Source organism: Halteromyces radiatus (genome assembly GCF_025201355.1).
Source record: "Halteromyces radiatus strain CBS 162.75 chromosome Unknown BX664scaffold_4, whole genome shotgun sequence".
NCBI lineage: Eukaryota > Fungi > Mucoromycota > Mucoromycetes > Mucorales > Cunninghamellaceae > Halteromyces > Halteromyces radiatus.
The window spans coordinates 1947968-1965069 of NW_026251690.1; the positions used below are offsets into that span (position 1 = coordinate 1947968).

General features: G+C 35.2%; 3 protein-coding genes across 3 annotated transcripts; 2 read left to right on the forward strand and 1 right to left on the reverse strand.

Moving 5' to 3' along the window:
• The first annotated feature begins 451 nt into the window (after positions 1-451).
• Positions 452-2638, forward strand: BX664DRAFT_133973 (uncharacterized protein). The gene is made up of 3 exons (XM_051539819.1): positions 452-907; positions 981-1221; positions 1599-2638. The coding sequence occupies exons 1-3, from the start codon at positions 518-520 to the stop codon at positions 2492-2494; spliced, it is 1527 nt and encodes a 508-aa protein (XP_051400264.1). The 5' UTR covers positions 452-517; the 3' UTR covers positions 2495-2638.
• Positions 2639-3722: 1084 nt separating this feature from the next.
• Positions 3723-6291, reverse strand: BX664DRAFT_332990 (major facilitator superfamily domain-containing protein). The gene is made up of 9 exons (XM_051545434.1): positions 6198-6291; positions 6102-6143; positions 5941-6037; positions 5713-5861; positions 5500-5635; positions 4988-5413; positions 4488-4913; positions 4373-4430; positions 3723-4254 (listed from the first exon to the last, which is right to left on the reverse strand). The coding sequence occupies exons 1-9, from the start codon at positions 6249-6251 to the stop codon at positions 4107-4109; spliced, it is 1536 nt and encodes a 511-aa protein (XP_051400265.1). The 5' UTR covers positions 6252-6291; the 3' UTR covers positions 3723-4106.
• A 5875-nt stretch (positions 6292-12166) lies between these two features.
• Positions 12167-16887, forward strand: BX664DRAFT_134002 (uncharacterized protein). The gene is made up of 13 exons (XM_051539820.1): positions 12167-12861; positions 12934-13313; positions 13387-14106; positions 14185-14280; positions 14349-14585; positions 14693-14871; positions 14933-14992; positions 15069-15435; positions 15491-15691; positions 15787-15920; positions 16007-16215; positions 16287-16377; positions 16478-16887. The coding sequence occupies exons 1-13, from the start codon at positions 12339-12341 to the stop codon at positions 16767-16769; spliced, it is 3489 nt and encodes a 1162-aa protein (XP_051400266.1). The 5' UTR covers positions 12167-12338; the 3' UTR covers positions 16770-16887.
• The last annotated feature ends 215 nt before the right edge of the window (positions 16888-17102 follow it).

The window sequence follows — 17102 nt, forward strand, 5'->3', positions numbered from 1 at the left end:
AAAGGTATGAAACACATATCGAGACTTGGGACCCTGGAATGGAACGTAAACGCGTTATCACGTGCGTTTGATATTCTGGAAGTTATTTTTATTAAAAAAAGAGCATAAATAAGAAAAGATGAAAAAGAAATCCGTATTGTCAATCATCTCTTATGTGTGTGTTTTCTCTTCAGAGTCAGAAAAACGTACTTTTACTTTTTTCCCAGCAATATTTTTATTGGAATTCACATAAAACTAGTTTTTGATGTCTCAATCTAAACTTCTTGTTATGGATAAAGATGAATAGTTTTTTTAAAAAAATAAAGTCGAAGGTGATACCAAAAAAAGAAAAGAGGCTTTTTCTGTAACCCGAGTTGACCATGACTGACTGACAACAATACAACAAAAAACTACGAAAATAATAACCAAAAATCTTTTTTTTTTTGGGACGCCGCCGAGTTTCGCTTTAGTTCCAAAGTTTTTCTATTTTTATTTCTTTCTTTTTCTTTCACTTTCTTATTTGATCTCTTTTAATACCATGACCGCTATTAACGAAAACATACAACATGCTATTGAAGCTGCTGTAGCTTCTTATTCCATCGATACTTCTCGTATTATTGAAAAAGTACTTCAAAACGATGCTGACCAGCAAGAACCTGTACCTTCCATTGTCGCGTCAACTGACACCGAGATTCCTGTCCCCGGTCCCGTTGTCAATGCCGTACAACAAATCAACGAAACCAAACAAGAACCTGTCATTGCTTCCACTACTACTGATTCATCTGATTCCACTCCTGTTATCAATGAACCCGAAGAAAAAAAGGAGCTCGTTGAAGAAGTTACTACCTCTACTTCTATTGGCCTTCCCGTCTCTGCTCCAGTTGCTGATGCTATCATTGAAGCTAAAGAACAAGAAACCAATGAAGAAGCAAAGGGACAAGTGAACGAAGAAACCAAGGAAGAAGTCAAGGAAGAAATCATTGATAAAGTCAAGGAAGAAGTCAAGGAAGAAGCAAAGGAAGAAACAAAGGAAGAAGCAAAGGAAGAAGCAAAGGAAGAAATCAAGGAAGAAATCAAGGAAGAAATCAAGGAAGAAATCAAGGAAGAAATCAAGGAAGAAAACAAGGAAGAAAACAAGGAAGAAGCAAAGGAAGAAATCAAGGAAGAAATCAAGGAAGAAATCAAGGAAGAAATCAAGGAAGAGAGCAAGGAAGAAATCATTGATGAAGTCAAGGAAGAAGAATCCACACCAATCTCTGATATTGTGCAAGACAAGAGTGCTGCTGTTGCTACTGCTCCGGATGCTACTGCTGAGATCATTGTTGACAAGGTGACTCCTTCTGAACCTATGCCAGCGCCTAGCCTCGCCCCAGTTTCTCCTATTTCCAACGAAGCCGTTCAAGCTGCTATTTCAAGTGTGGTTGGAAGTGCTGTCATTGATGTTGATGCCTATTTGAGTTCTGTGAAAGCCATTGCCAATGAAATGCCTGTTGCTCCCGCTGTTGCTGCTGAACAATCTATTGTCCCTGATGATGGCGCCCAGAAGATCGAACAAGAACCTGTTACTACTGAACCTCTTGTTGAACATATCCCTACTGATATCCAAGCTGTGGAAGAACCTGTATCTTCTCCCTTCATTGCTGTTTGTCCTCCTCATCCTGATGCTGTTAAGAATCAAGAGCAAACTCTCATCACGGAAGAACATATTCCTGCCGAAGTCAACGTTGAACAAGTACCTGTTTTGGAAAATGATGCTACTCCCGCTCAAGTGAAACCACAAATGGAAACTTTGCCTATCGATATCAAGTTGGATGAAAAGCCTGTGGCGGAAGAACCTATTGCTGCGGTGAACGATGTCAAGGAAACTGTTGTGGAAAGTACAACTACTACTGTTACTGATGACGCCAAAGAAACTCTCGTGGAAAATACGCCTTCTGCTGTTGTTGATGATGTCAAGGAAACTGTTGTGGAAAGTACAACTACTACTGTTACTGATGATACCAAAGAAACTATCGTGGAAACTGCATCTGCTGTCGTTGTTGATGATGTCAAGGAAACTGTTGTGGAAACTGCATCTGCTGTCGTTGTTGATGATGTCAAGGAAACTGCTGTGGAAACTGCATCTGCTGTCGTTATTGATAATATCAAGGAATCTGTTGTGGAAAGTACACCAGCCGCTGTTGTGGGTGAACCTATTAACGAACGATCCGTTCCTACTCCTATTTTGGAAGAATCATCTGCCGCGAAGGCCGTGCCCATTACACAAGAATCACAAGAAGCACCAAAAATGGAATTCATTCAAAAACCTGAACCTATTATTCCTGTCCCACTGGAATCAAGTGAAGTAGCTCCTACTTTGCCTTCTGTTGCATCTAAATCTTTACCTCCTCAACCTGAAACTCGTTCTCAAGTTCCCACTGAAGCTCAATCAACTGCCGATGCACATTCTTCTACTCCTCAAGGACAAGCACCCAAAAACAGTGAACCCAAGTCTTCTCGCTGTACTATCATGTAGTTAGTTGATTTATTATTTTAGTGGATAGGTTATTTCCTTGGTTACATTTTTATATATATATATATATATGTATACTCTTTTTTTTATTATTATTATTATCATCCTTCAAATAAACCTAAAATACTGTATATGTCTATGTCAAAATTATATTTTACCGCTTATCATATAAATTTGGATATGAATCAAGTTTTATAATATCATCCAGTATATATATAAAAAAAAAGTATCCAATTCGTACCACTCTTGTGATCTTATAGGTCCGTGATATTCTTTTTGTAACGATGACCATTCCGTTTTCGTCCATGATCCTTTATAGTAATTTACAAACGAAGTAAAAAAAGGAAATGTGATATATATATATATATATATATGAAGGAGACAATGACAATAACTCGCAAGGATTGATCCAATCAAAAGAAGTGAAAAGTTGTATACCATCAACTGTCATCCTATTCGTTTCCAGCCCAGGAACAAAATAAAAAAAGCAAACAAACGAATGATGTGCAGAATATGATGATTGCCTAAGATGAAGCTGCATAATAAAAACTAACTTTGGACCATGATGATTGGTCAGTTCTTTTTTTTTTTTTTTTTTTTTTTTTTTTTTTTTTTTTTACAATGTAGCACCTTCTTTCCCGCTTTTGTCAACTTTAATTTGTATCCTATTCTTAAAAAGAAAATCCAGGAAATGACATCGCACATAAATCTTATCCCCCCAATATTAACATGTCACACATCACGATTTCATTTGATTACCTTTGGTAGATAATGATGATGATTGCCGCCCACCAAAGACTATAAAAGGTACTATAAAAAGGCGTCCTTTTTTCTCATTTTTTTTCTTTTTCCTTTCTTTTTTGCTTTACTTAGAATATTATCTTTTTCCATGGGCAAGCCAAATTCAAACGACAAAGGTGGCAATTTCAAATATATCTGGCTAGATCCTTTTTATGGCTATCCTCGAGTAAATGTTTTTTCATGAATACATCAAGTATAAATTCATTCCACTTATACTAATTTGTCTTGTAGGGTACTAATATAAAAACTAAACCATCACCTCCTCCTCCACCACCACCACCACCGCCTCCTGCTCCGATATGCTGTTATTGTAGCTACTATACTTACTATTTTCCATCATATCGATGCCATTGTCCTAAGTAAGTCACCCTCCAACAGTTTAATAAAATGCATCATCCATTTTCATCATTTATTCTTTTTTTTTCACATTCTCATATATTCCCTCTTGTATTATTTACTTATTTTGTTATGTTCAGATAAAATAAAATATAAACCATAATCGTCTTGCGTCGTCAATATTGTTTTCTTTCTTTCTTTTTTTTTCTATTAAAGACATCGTCACCGTTTTCCAGAATGACCTAAATTCCAGTAAAATATCCAAATCTAAAAATAAAACTAATCATCTATATCTATTGTAGACCAATGGAAGCTTCGCGAAGCAATCAAATACAAAAGAAAAAAAGAAATGGGGGGAGGAGAAGGGGAAAAGTAAAAAATCAAAAAAAAAACCAAAAAGAGAAGTCATGATTGCGTTGTGGAGAGTAAAGTTAGAGAGTCCTAATCACCTGTTTCGTTCTTGATAGTCATCTTTCGATCATCCACAAATGTTGATGTTGGTTGATTGATTAAATTGATGTTTAAATTGTCTAAATAGCATAAATGTACCGAGGGCAATGATTGAAAGAATACACCAAATCATATAAGGTCGTATTGATGAAGGTATGCTTGGATTAGTTAAAGATCTATAAAGAAGAAAGAGGAAAAGGAATATTTTGTGTAAGTGATCATGATGAAAGCAGACCAAGATTTTGTATCACTTTGTTTTTGTGTATGACAACACTATTCATTTCTCTTACTTACATTGACCATATAATACCAGAAATTGTGGGACCAATAGCGCGCATTAATGATGACACACCTGTACAAAGAAGAATGAGTAACCTACTTTTCCATACTTTTTTTTTGTCATACTTACAAAGAGAAAAACCATTGATAGTACCAAGAGAATCAGCAGTAGGAGCCACATTATTGATCAACATTACAGAACTGGTCATCATTACCGTCTGACATACAGTCTTGATTGCCATTTCCGCCAAGGTCACACACCAAACAATCCAAGTCAACTTGCTACTGCTGTCATCTGATCCAATCATTGTAATATTAATAGGCAAATAATAAAGTAGCCGAGTAAATCCTTGTCCAAAGAAAACTACAATACTAAGTAAAAGTGACCAATAAAGAATTCGTAAGGTGCCAAAATATCGAACCAATTTATGGAAGAATACTAGTTGCGTTACCAGCGTGATGAGCCCAGATGCTGCCAGGATCAAAGCCATTTGTGAATTGTTAAGTCCTATACCTCCTTGCTGATAATCATATACCGACCAAACAATAAAAAGGGCTATTTTTTTTTTTTAAAAAAAAGGAAAAGAGTGAATAATGATATTAAAATCACCTGGATATACTCTTTCTTACCATCATAGAAAACATTTTGAAATGCAATCAAACCGTAAGTAGCGCATATCAAAAGGACAGACTGAGTGAGGGTCTTTTTCATCTTTTTGGAGATATCGATCCATGGTGATCCGATTCCAACCGTTGTCGTTGTTGCTAATGATGATGATGCTGTTGTTTCAAATGTAGAATAATCATTTGAGTTTGAACCAGGTTTGGATGATGTTAATTGAGATAATAAAGGAGTTGTTTCTTGATCCTTAAGAGGTTTTTTAGTGATGACAAGAGTTTCTTCCAGAAAAAATGCAGCTAGTATCAAACCAACCAGGGAAATACATGAAGCTACAAAACATGGGAGAAAGGCAGGATTGACCAGCAAGAAGTGTTTGATCCATTGGTAGTCTTCAAAAAGATCAGGGAATAAAACCACAGGGTTGTATAAGAATCCTATCAAACATATAACGAGGTTAGTCTTGAGTTTTATCATCTATATTATATATATATATATATATATATATATAGTATTTACGTACCCCCTAACATGACACCCACTGATGTACCAATACCGAATGTCACTTGTAAAAAGGAAAAAGCACGAGCTCTTTGTTCTTCGCTGCAAGTTGTGGTCATTTCTTGAATCATACTTTTCAAAATACCAATATTTCCATCCTATTATTATATGGTATAATAATATAAAAAACTGTTTGTATACATATTTTTAAGAAATTTTTTTTCTTCCCTCTTACCATCAATCCACATATAATTTTGAGAGTCAAAGCGAAGGCATAAGAAGGAGATAAACCAAATAAAACCATAGATACAATAGTACTTGTGAGTCCAATCATAATGACTGGCTTTCGACCGATACGATCAGAAAGTAAACCCCAAGGAATAGCTAATATGGTGCTTACACACGAATATAAAAAATAATCAGTGATAATAAAGTCGATAGTGAAATTTTCTTAATTTCTCACCTGAAATAAATTGAGCTATACCAAATGCTGTTGTAAGTAATCCAATATAATAACCCAAGTCTGCTTCTACTTCAGTAACATGGAAGTCTCTTACCATCTAATGTTAATATTTCGATTCATTAGTATTTGTCCTTTTTCCCATTGTTCAATATAATGCTTACAAAGTAAATAAATGGCAAGTGCACTGAAAAGCTAACCGGTTCCTGAAAAAAAAGTTAATTTTTTTTTTTTTTAGAATTCTAAATAGATTAACTTACTGCAAAACGACATAAAAATACAAGTGTAAGTTGCCATTTGGGTAATTCAGTCATCAAACAAACAAACAAAAAAAAAAAAAAAAAAGAAAAAGAAAAAGGAAAGAAAAGAAAGGCAAAGAAAAAGAATCTTTGATTTCCATATCATAACCACCTGAAACCAAACTAGCTCCGAATAGTTCCAACCTTTTTTTCTTTTTTTTTTTTTTTTTTAATATAATCACATATTATGAACAGTAATAAGATATCTATTCAGGAGACATTAAATACTATTGTTATTTATATTACATTTCTTTTTTAGTTCAAGTAAAAAAAGATGATTGTATTATCGTTTAATGGGATTACCTTGTAAGGGAAAATAGGCAAAAATGAGACGGATATTGAAAAAAGAAAAGCTGTGGAGCCAAGAAAGCCCTTTTTTTTTTTCTCTTCTTCCCTTTTCTTTTTTTTTTTTTTTTCCTTTTTTTTTTTTTTCTTTAACCCCTAACATTCCTTTATCCATGGCCAGCAAAATTAGCTCACCACTATTATGCATTGGCGATGAAATCTTATTCTATGATGAAGTCAATAATATCTTGGTGGCTGAAAATCAATTGGAAACAAGGGCTTGTACGCGACAAACTCAAAATAACAAATTGACCTCTGAATCTTTAGGAGCAAGTATATTCAAGATAGAACCACAGCAATCTCATGCTGATAAACGTCAACTCGACCATTTTTTATCTGATGATGACATTGATAGTATACGTTGTGAAGGAACTCCAGACGAACTTTTGGAATTAGACCGTTTGACTCAGCTTGCAGAAAAGGAACACAACCAAAATGAAACAGAACGACGTCGTTTATTGGGAAAACCTGTATTATATGGACAAATCATTCAACTTTATAATCCTCATTTCAAAAAATATCTTGGTATATCTGGTCGAACATGTGAAAACGATGTTTCTAATCTTCAAGTTAACTTGTCAAACGAAGTTATTGGTTCCTTCAAAATCATGCCTAGGTAATATAAATATTTTCTTACTATTAACAATACTCAGCCTTCATTTTTTTTACCTCTTATAGATATCGTATCCGAGTAGATGGTGAACCAGTTCGTTTGGGTGATACTATTGCTATTCAATGTGTGCGACCTGAAGGTTATCTTAACGTAGGTGTGACACCCTCTTATTCTGCCATTTATGATACCAATTATTACGAAGTTTATTCCCATACTCGGATCTCTTCATGGACTATGTCTTTGCACTCATCGGCGTCTACTGGAAATGATCAAGAAAAACGAAAGACAAAATATATCAATTCTGCTCAATATATTCGATTTTATCACAAGGAAATGGAAGCTTATTTGGAATCAAATGTTTGGAATTGGTAATTTGTTATTTTTTTTGTTAAAAAAAGTGTTACTAAGTTGCATTTGTTTTTTTTTTTTTTTTTTTTTTAGGGACAAGAATGATGTGCGACTCAAGAAACATGTACTGAACCCATTGGATCCCAGAGAAAGTGACTCACCTTTATCGTTCTGGGAGGTATGAATGAATGAATTAATAATAATAATAATAATAAAAAACATCATGCTTAGGATATGATCTCACTTTTTGTTTCTTTATATGAATAGATTGAAAATGTTGATATGTCTCGTGGATCACTTATAAGGTGGAACAAGTCTGTGCGTATCCGTCATGCTGCATCTCGCGCGTATCTCTATATCGATCCAAACAATGTACGAATTGATGTTAATTCACACAAAGTGGCGTTTTCTCTTGGTTTGATGAAAGATCCTCCTTTAACGACAAATGATACAAACGATCCAACTCTTTTTGCCTTTGTACCTGCGTCTGAACAAGAATCTCGTGCTGTACCTTTTGGAAGTTATCTACGAATACAACATGTATCTACCCGTTGTTGGCTTCATGCTGCATCCAAAAACGAAATTCAATTACCTACTCCTCCACCTGCAAGATCGACTGCTCTATCGTTGACTCCTGAGTCTTTATCTCCTATCACTGTCACCCCTCCTCCGCTTTTAAATACTTCATTTGGCGAACCTCATCAACATCTTCAACAACCACAGGAACTGCAACATCATTATCATCAGCATCGTCACCATCCTCTTCATCAACACCACCAACATCGTCATTCTTCTCGATTCAGTTCAACAGATTCTTATGGAGGAGGAGGAACTTCTCTACTGGAAGCTCCTGCCGTTCATCAAGTCACTGCAACCCAAGACTTCTTTTACCACGATTGCTTTACTGTGACCTTAGTTAGCGAATCTTTGACTTCATCATTCAACGTCATCAATGAATTTCTACCTCGACTACAAGCATTTTTGAAGGCTCCAAGACCCATTTCTGCTGACAATCCAAGTTTATTCCCCATATCTTTATCAGAATTTAATTCCATATCTAATATCTTGGTAAGTAGGATGGTAACTATAATAGATTGTATTGGAACTAATTCTATTCTTTTTTTTTTTATTAGATGAACCTCATACGGTTTTGCACAAAAAGCTCGGAACAGGATCTTACACAACGTTGTGGTTTACCTATACCTTGTAAGTGTCTAGATTCAATATCCATACAATTTCGAAATAGGTTATATATGTCGCAAAATAATAATTTCCTCTCTCTTTTCCCCTTTTATATATAGATCATCAAGCATTACTTCGGGATAATGGCATCATTGAAGCCGTAATTAATATGATTCAAGTACCATTCGATCTGGCGAAACGTGGAAAATTCAATCGAAATAAAAAAGGTGACTCCTCATCATTGTCGACATCATCTTCTGGTAGTATAAACAGAAACAAAGAACAAGTAGTGTCTTTGGATACATTTTTGGAATGTACTCGATCATCATCCGATCAACATCCTGAATATCGACTCAAGGTGATTCTCACATTATGTTACAACTTACTCCGGGTATTTTTACTTGGTGAATCATCTCCATATGAAGAAAGATTGGACTCTCAGGTCAATCAAGATTATGTGATCGATACCTCTGGCGATGCTGGGATCCAGCTCTATCTATCACATCTTGATTGTGGAATAGGTGCTACGTCCATGTTGGAAAGATTAGTTCAAGGGAATGAAAATATGGTGGCTCGTATAGTTGAAGCAAGACCGGATATTGTGGAAACTTTGGTCAAGCATGTTTATAGTCTCAGTCGATCTGTACTTCGATATATTGATAACAACAACTACAATGGCAATAGGAAACGATATGACACGACATTTATTATGGACAAAAGTAATAACGGAAACAATAGTAATCTTTGTGAATTATCTCCTAACATGGTAGAACATATGGAATTTGTGGGTTGTATTGATCTTCTTGGTGCTTTCTGCAGTAACGATTCTGCAAGTGGATCATTGACATTCTCTCATCGTGATTACGTCTTGGAACAGCTTTTTGATTCATTACTTGATAATAAACTGGTACAATGTCGTCTGGTACCTGGATCTGGATCAGTTGAAATAAGTCTCCTTTCTTCATCGGGATCTCTGGATAGTTCTATTGGCAACAACGAAAACAATGGACAATGGATGGATTTGGATTTATTATTGTATCGACATCATGCAGGTGTGACCCGCTTCTTATCAAGTTTACTCAACCTAGTGTATTCTCTTTCCTGTGGAACCAACAACAGCAAATCATTGCAAGTTATACGTGACTGTATCAGTGAAGATGTGTGTTTGAAATGCGTGGGTTTTGTCAATTTGCCGTGTCAAATCCGTGCAAGATTTTGTGATTTGTTACGAGGTAATTATTTGACGCTGTACGAGGAAAGTTCTTAATACGGTACTTATATCTCAACCTCTTTTTTTTTTTTTTTTTTTTTTTTTTTTTCTTGACGTAAAAGTCCTCTATGTCAATATATCACCATATAGTGAAGTTCTTCTATCTGACTTTACTATGAGATATGATTCCCTAGAAGGTTCTTCAACTTATCCTCGTGGTGGTACTGGTAGTCTTGAAAGTCAACGTCCTGTATTCTTTGATCAATTGAAGAGTTGGATTCTCGTTTTCCTAGATGATCATCGACATTGTGTAAGTAGGAAATGGTCTTAGGATGAAATGTGGTTACCGTTTTTTTTTTAACTTACCTTTTTTTCTCTCCCTAGTTTACTGAATGTTTTCAAGATATTGACTTTTTATCCTCTGTGTTGAAGCTGATATACACACAATTGAAACTTGGATTCTTTACCGAGGAAGCAGATGTGAAGCGACTTTTTAGGGCCTTGGTTTATGTTATAGATGGTCGTACAGATGCTAGGTAAGACGGATGGAAAGTCACGATTGCAAAAGAAATGTGAGAATATAATATTTTTCTCATTGTTTACATATATATATATATATATATATATATATGTATTTATAGAAATGAAGAGCATTGGAAATACTTACAAGAAAACAACAAGCCAAAAGCATGGTAAGCAGATGATTATCATGTTTTGATAGACATACTGATTGTATACCATCTATTCTAGGCCCGAGCGGTTCCTATTGACTGAAGCCAACCAAGCAGTGATGAATATCAAGATACAAGTGCTGGTGATCTTTGATTTAATTTTTGATTTACGCGTACATGTCCGTATGAATAAGTTGGCAACGAAATGGAAAAGAATGGAAACGTAAGCTAAATAATGGAACTAGTTTGCATTGATGCAGCGGATAGTTATCTTACTTGTTTTATTTTTATGTCTTGATAGCAATGTTGACGTAGATCCTATCCTATCATTAAGAAATGTGTTAACTGGTATCTTCTCTGAAACCGTCCTTCGACAACGTGAAAGTAGTCTTATGCCTATACTAAAAGATATCCTCAAGTATCAATATGCTCCTCTCAAACATGTGGCGGTGGTTGTGATGCATAGAATGTACCACGATTGCGAAGGTATAGTAATCAAGTAGATTGATAATCTGGAAAGTGAATCTTACATTGTGATTTTATTCGTTTGATAGATTTATTCAAGAAATCATCTCAAGTATTGATACTTCACGAACCTCAACAAGTATTTGTGTATCATGGAATCAGAAAGAGACTGGACCGATTGCGTTCTTATCTTCTGTTAGAGAAATTAGGTGTGGATCATCTTCCATTGGTAGATCGAACTTTACGTGAATTTATCAGTCTGCTTCAAGGGAATACGGTGGATTTCAATGATCAAATCATTTGTCTATTGACTAAAGAAAACGATGAAGATAACGACTCCATTGCCTCTGTTGATTTTAGTACCCAGAAAAACGTTTACAACAAGATCTTCAAGAATCTGAATACCCATCAAGTGATTATCCATATTTTAGGTGCCCTAAATAATATTTTGCCAGTTCTAAATGACTCTACAACAAGTGAAACCTCGTCCGTTACCGTGATCAAAACTTGTTTGGATCTTTTGGTGGAGTTGGTGCAAGATGATCCTGATTTGCAGGTAAAAAAAAAAAAAAAAAAAAAAAAAAAAAAAAAAAAAAAAAAGGTGGGCTATACTTTTTGAATTTTTGATTCACTCGATGCATTCCGTTCCATTTATATATTGTGTTATAGGGATCTTTTGTATTGGAAAACTTTGATCTTCTTATCGATATTACTAGTTACCACAACAGCTTATCTTATGCTCTATATGGTATCTATGGACAAAACTTATATGTCAGTGTTAGGGTCAACGAAGAACAAATCAAACGTATATTAGAACTCTCCTGTGGACGCGAAGCTGATTATTTACGACTACTTCATGATTTTATGAAACCTCAGGAAAAATTGATCAAACGAAACCAAGATATGATTATGCGCCTTATAATGAATAACCGCCAACTTTATGTACCATTTGCAACCACTGAAGAATTGGTCCATACTGATAGGTTAGCGTATTGCGTGGAATTGATTGAATTACTCTCGATCTGTGGACAAGGTGAAAATTCTTTTGGTCAATCAGTAAGTTAAAAAAAATGGAAGGAAGGTAAAATCAAATATTTTCTAGTATTCATAAGCTCTTTTCGTTGTATTAATAGTTCGCTCGTACAGTATTCTCGATTTCTGACATTACAGACTTGGTGCAAAATACCGATACCCCTCTCTCTTTGAAAACAAAGGTGTTGAGATTCTTGGCTTCTATTTATCTCGATACTGGTGATGTTCCATCCATTATGGCTCCCATGGATGAAAACCACCATCTCAAAGCACTTATGGACATTCTATATCAAGATCTTTTGGATGCTAGCAAGGAAATGAAAGAAGATGGTGATTTTATGCGGTACATTTACGAGGGTGTACTTGTGGTTATGCGATCAGTGTATGAATACCAAGTCCGACCGGAAATAATTCTTGATGAACGATTAGCTGATTTATGCTCTTATCTAATCGATGCAACCAGCTCTCTCTTGTCAATGGACAACAATGGTACAACAATAACCCCTCAACAACAACATCAAAAAAATTTGCTTGCGTGTCTTGACAGTATGATTAATGTTTCTGGATTTCGTGGTACTATCGAGCCCGACACACTTCGAAGTCAGTTACGATTGATGATGGTGCGACTGAACAATGAAAACGACAGTGCAACCAATCGACCTTTGGGATCTATTAATGCCAAATTTCAAGGATTTATGCGAACTCTCAAGGCACATCGTAGTGTACTCGAACTACAAGAAGAAGAATTCAAGCAACTTGGTAAGTAGTGATGATGTTTATCTGTATTATTTATTGTAGTAACTGAAACTTTTTATTGTTTTTGTCATGTAGGTTCCCATTACAATCTATCAGACTCTGAATCCGAACAAGATGTCAAATCACTCATTGATTTTCTTTCCATGATGACGTCCTCTACCAACAACAACAAGACTCAGAGTGACAAAAACGAAGAATATCAAGTAGCTACTATGAAACTTTTACAAGAAATTCCCAGCCGGTATATCCGACAACGATCTGAACATAATGTATCTAACAACGTAGCACAATACGAAGAATTAGAAGCAAATAAAGTCAACGCGCAGAATACCTTGAATCGATTAGGCTGTACCTTGGTAGCACAAAACTTTTTATCATCTCCAAGACGACATGTTTTCAAGGCTGGTTTAGCATTATTGATTGCTCTTTTGGAAGGTGGGAATAAGAACGTCCAGGTAAAACTACCAAAAAAAAATTATAATGTGCATGTATCGTAATCAATATTTAACCCTGATATTTATCTACTAGGACAAACTCGAAGAATACTTCTTTAGCATTCGTGAAGAACGATTCTTTTACTCTTTCCACCGACGACTACAAAGTGATATTTCATCTCTCAAGGAAGCACAGCAACATCTTTTACGAGCAGCCATCAAATTAAAACGGCAACAAGGTCTCTTATACTCCTCTAATTCAGATACTCTTTTGACAAAAAATCAACGCCTTCGACAATCGCGACAACAACGACGTACTAGTTCTCTTATTTCTGGAAAATCACCTTATTCACTACGACATGATGAATCCTATAGTAGACGAGGAACAGGTTCAGGTAACTCATCACCATACAGAATCAATGGCTACCCACAACAAAAGACAACATCACGACCGACAGGAACAACAACTTCAACAATACTAAGAGGAGACGTATCGGATTTGACAATGAATTATCAAACGATTTCAACCTTAATGGCACAAAGCGATATGGCGGAATTCGGTGCGGCAACTGAAGACTTTGAAGGCATGAAGGATGCAATGCGGGCGGTACAACTAATGGTAGAAGGGCACAACATGAAATTACAGACATATTTGGCAAAACAACCCGACAACATCAAAAGCTTCAATATTGTGCAAGATGTAGTGGAATACCTGCATGCAATCGTTCCTTTATGCAATATCCAAAATGTACGTTTGATCATTCAAGTCCTGGATACTATTACCGAACTGGCACAAGGCTGTTTAGAAAATCAGGTATCTTTTTATTTAGTTTTAATATATAAAATACTTGTTATATATTTACCTCCCCCTTTTTTTTTTTCTTTCTTTTAGTTTACAATTTTTAATGGCAAGATCATCAATCCTATGAATACTATTCTTCGTGAGTCTTACACAAATTGTCCAAGTTCTCTTGTATATGAATTAAAGGTAAATGTGATTAAAGAAAGAAAAGAATAAAATAAATAATAATTCTTTTTTTTTTAATATTATTTTAGACCAAAGTTGTGGTGTGTTTACTTAGTTTGCTAGAAGGTGGGATTGAAAATAGTGATACAATCTTTCGAGAGATGACGGCTTCTATAGACCTGGCGACAGTGGTTGGTAACATGGATACTATTTATAATGCAAATCGACATCAATTGGATTCTCCAAAAGCATTCACCAAATTAGAAAGTGGATTTTTGTATTGTATGCTGGTGATGACCTTATATCCTGCTCTCGATGAATCTCAAGTAAGATACCTCCTATTCAAAGAGGAAAAAGAATAACAAGCAGAGAATGTTGATACAATTAATCTTTTTTTTTTTTTTTTTTTTTTTTTTTTTTTTTTTTTTTTTAGTTGGCACTTGTGGATGGAAATGAAGCATTCGATTACTTCCAAAGAAATACAGGAAAAATTGAAGTGATTATGGATTATGGACAAGAAAAACAATTATCCCGGGTGTTGTTCCCTATTCCTGAAATATGTAAATATTTTAGAGAAGAAACGAAACAACGGTTTTTATGGAATGTTAAAAGGTAAAGGGAAAATGAAATATAACGAGATATCATAGACTGATTATTCGTCTAATATTATTAGAGATTCGCCATCTACCAAAATCGAAGACTTTGTGGAACAATCTGGGCATATGATCTACGAGTAAGTTGCAGAATGAGATATCAATTCTTTATATGTAAAACTAACTGTATTATTATTATTATTTCTTTTTCATTAGAATTGAAAATCAAGCTCGCGTGACATACAATGAACATTTATCTTTGTTGACCAAATATAGCTCTCTATGGTGGAAGGCCTCATTCGTGGTAACAATTTTACTCAACGGCTTGATGCTTAGCTGTTCATCAATGTTGCATGGAAAAAGTGATGATGATCCTTACACTTGTCACTCGATGAACTCTGTATTCCGTATTCTCCTGGGGTTGGGACATCTTGTCCTTTGGCACCTATCGACAGCCGAATTCTACTTTATCCAACTTCCTATTTTAGTCAAACGGCGCTCCACTTCAACTCTCGTTCTCAAAGGAAAGGTCAAGGACGGTGAAGCAGAAACTTCTGTTTTTGGAGGTTTTTTCTCAGAGGAGGTAATATTCATAATATGATTTAAAAAAATGATATTCATTTTTTTTTTCCCTGTAGCATTTCAAAGGATCATTTGTATTGGCCAGTCTGATGGAATCTCAATTCATTTATCATGTGATGATGGTCCTTCTCTCTTACTTGGGATTATGGTATCCTGGCTTCTATGCTGTACATTTATTAGATTTTGTCTTTCGAGATCGAATTCTTCAAGGGGTAATAGCAAGTATCACTTTGAATGGAAGTTCCATTTCACATACGGTATGCTCCAAAATATATGGTTTTTTCGTTGGTTTGATGATCGTCCTCACCTTCTCTCTTTTTTTTTTCTTTTTCTTTATTTCTTTATATTCTAGGCGATGTTGGCAATTGTTGTTATCTATCTTCATAGCGTGATGGCTTACAAATACTTTCGTGGTGATTTTGATACCTCCAAGGGACTATACTGTCGAACTTTATCGGAATGTTTTGTCAATGTCCTGTCTCATGGGTAAAAGATACCAAAAAAAAAAAAAAAAAAAAAACCAGGATGATCATTTGGTTATATCTTTTTTTTTTCTTCTTTTTTGCCTGTAGATTACGCGGTGGCATAGGTGATGTATTCATGGATAATTCTTCAGATGATGGTTTGGAAGATATCAATCGAAGATGGCGGATCGGATTTGAAATGTCCTTTTATCTTGTGGTTGTGGTGTTTCTCTTGAATGCTATCTTTGGTATTATATTTGATACTTTTGGTCATCTTCGTGATGAGCGATCAGCTGTGCAACAAGACATGAAGAATTGTAAGTTTTACAAAAGAAAATAAAAAAAAAAAAAGGTAGGAAGGAAATTATACTTATGATGATATGTTCAGCCTGTTTTATATGTAGTGTCCCAGCAGTTGAATTCCAGCGACATGCCAAGCGTGGATTTGAAGATCATGTCAAGAATGAACATAATATCTGGTAATTTTTGACAATTCAAAATAGTAAATGTTGAACTAATGATTCTCTGTCTCTCTCTCTCTTTTTTTTTTTTTTTTTTTTTTTTTTTTTTTTTTTTAAGGCAATATCTATTCTTTTTGGTACATCTGAAATACAAGGACAAGACGGAATACACTGGGCCAGAATCGTATGTAGCTGGTTGTCTCAAAGATGCAAATTACAGTTTCTTCCCCATCAACCGAGCATTATCTCTACGACATAGTGAGAGCAATGATACCGAACGACTGGAAAAATTGGAGGAAATTGCTCATACACTGATGGACAAGATGGTCAAGATGGAAGAACAGATTGAAAGGATGTCAGATGCGCAATCTCGGTCCCGTTCAAATAGCATTTTACTCTCTCCCTATTAGTTTATTGTTATGATAGAATTATGTATTATCTACCCATTTCCTCTCCATATGACTTTTTATTCTTTTATTATTATACTTGTACTACTCTTGACAATAAATGCTTTGTTGTAACTAAAAACCTTGTGTTGGATAACGGTGATGAAAGATGAATAATGTATGATGGTTAGCTAATTTACAATGATAGATGATGTTTGATGATGGTAATGTCGATGACCAGGATTATTATGCTTAATGTGATAGATGAAATAGTAACGACAAGTCCAATGGCCATTCTTCTCTCTTTTATGTTAAGATGTCAAGCGTTCCAACACCGCGCAGCGAAAATGCATGAAA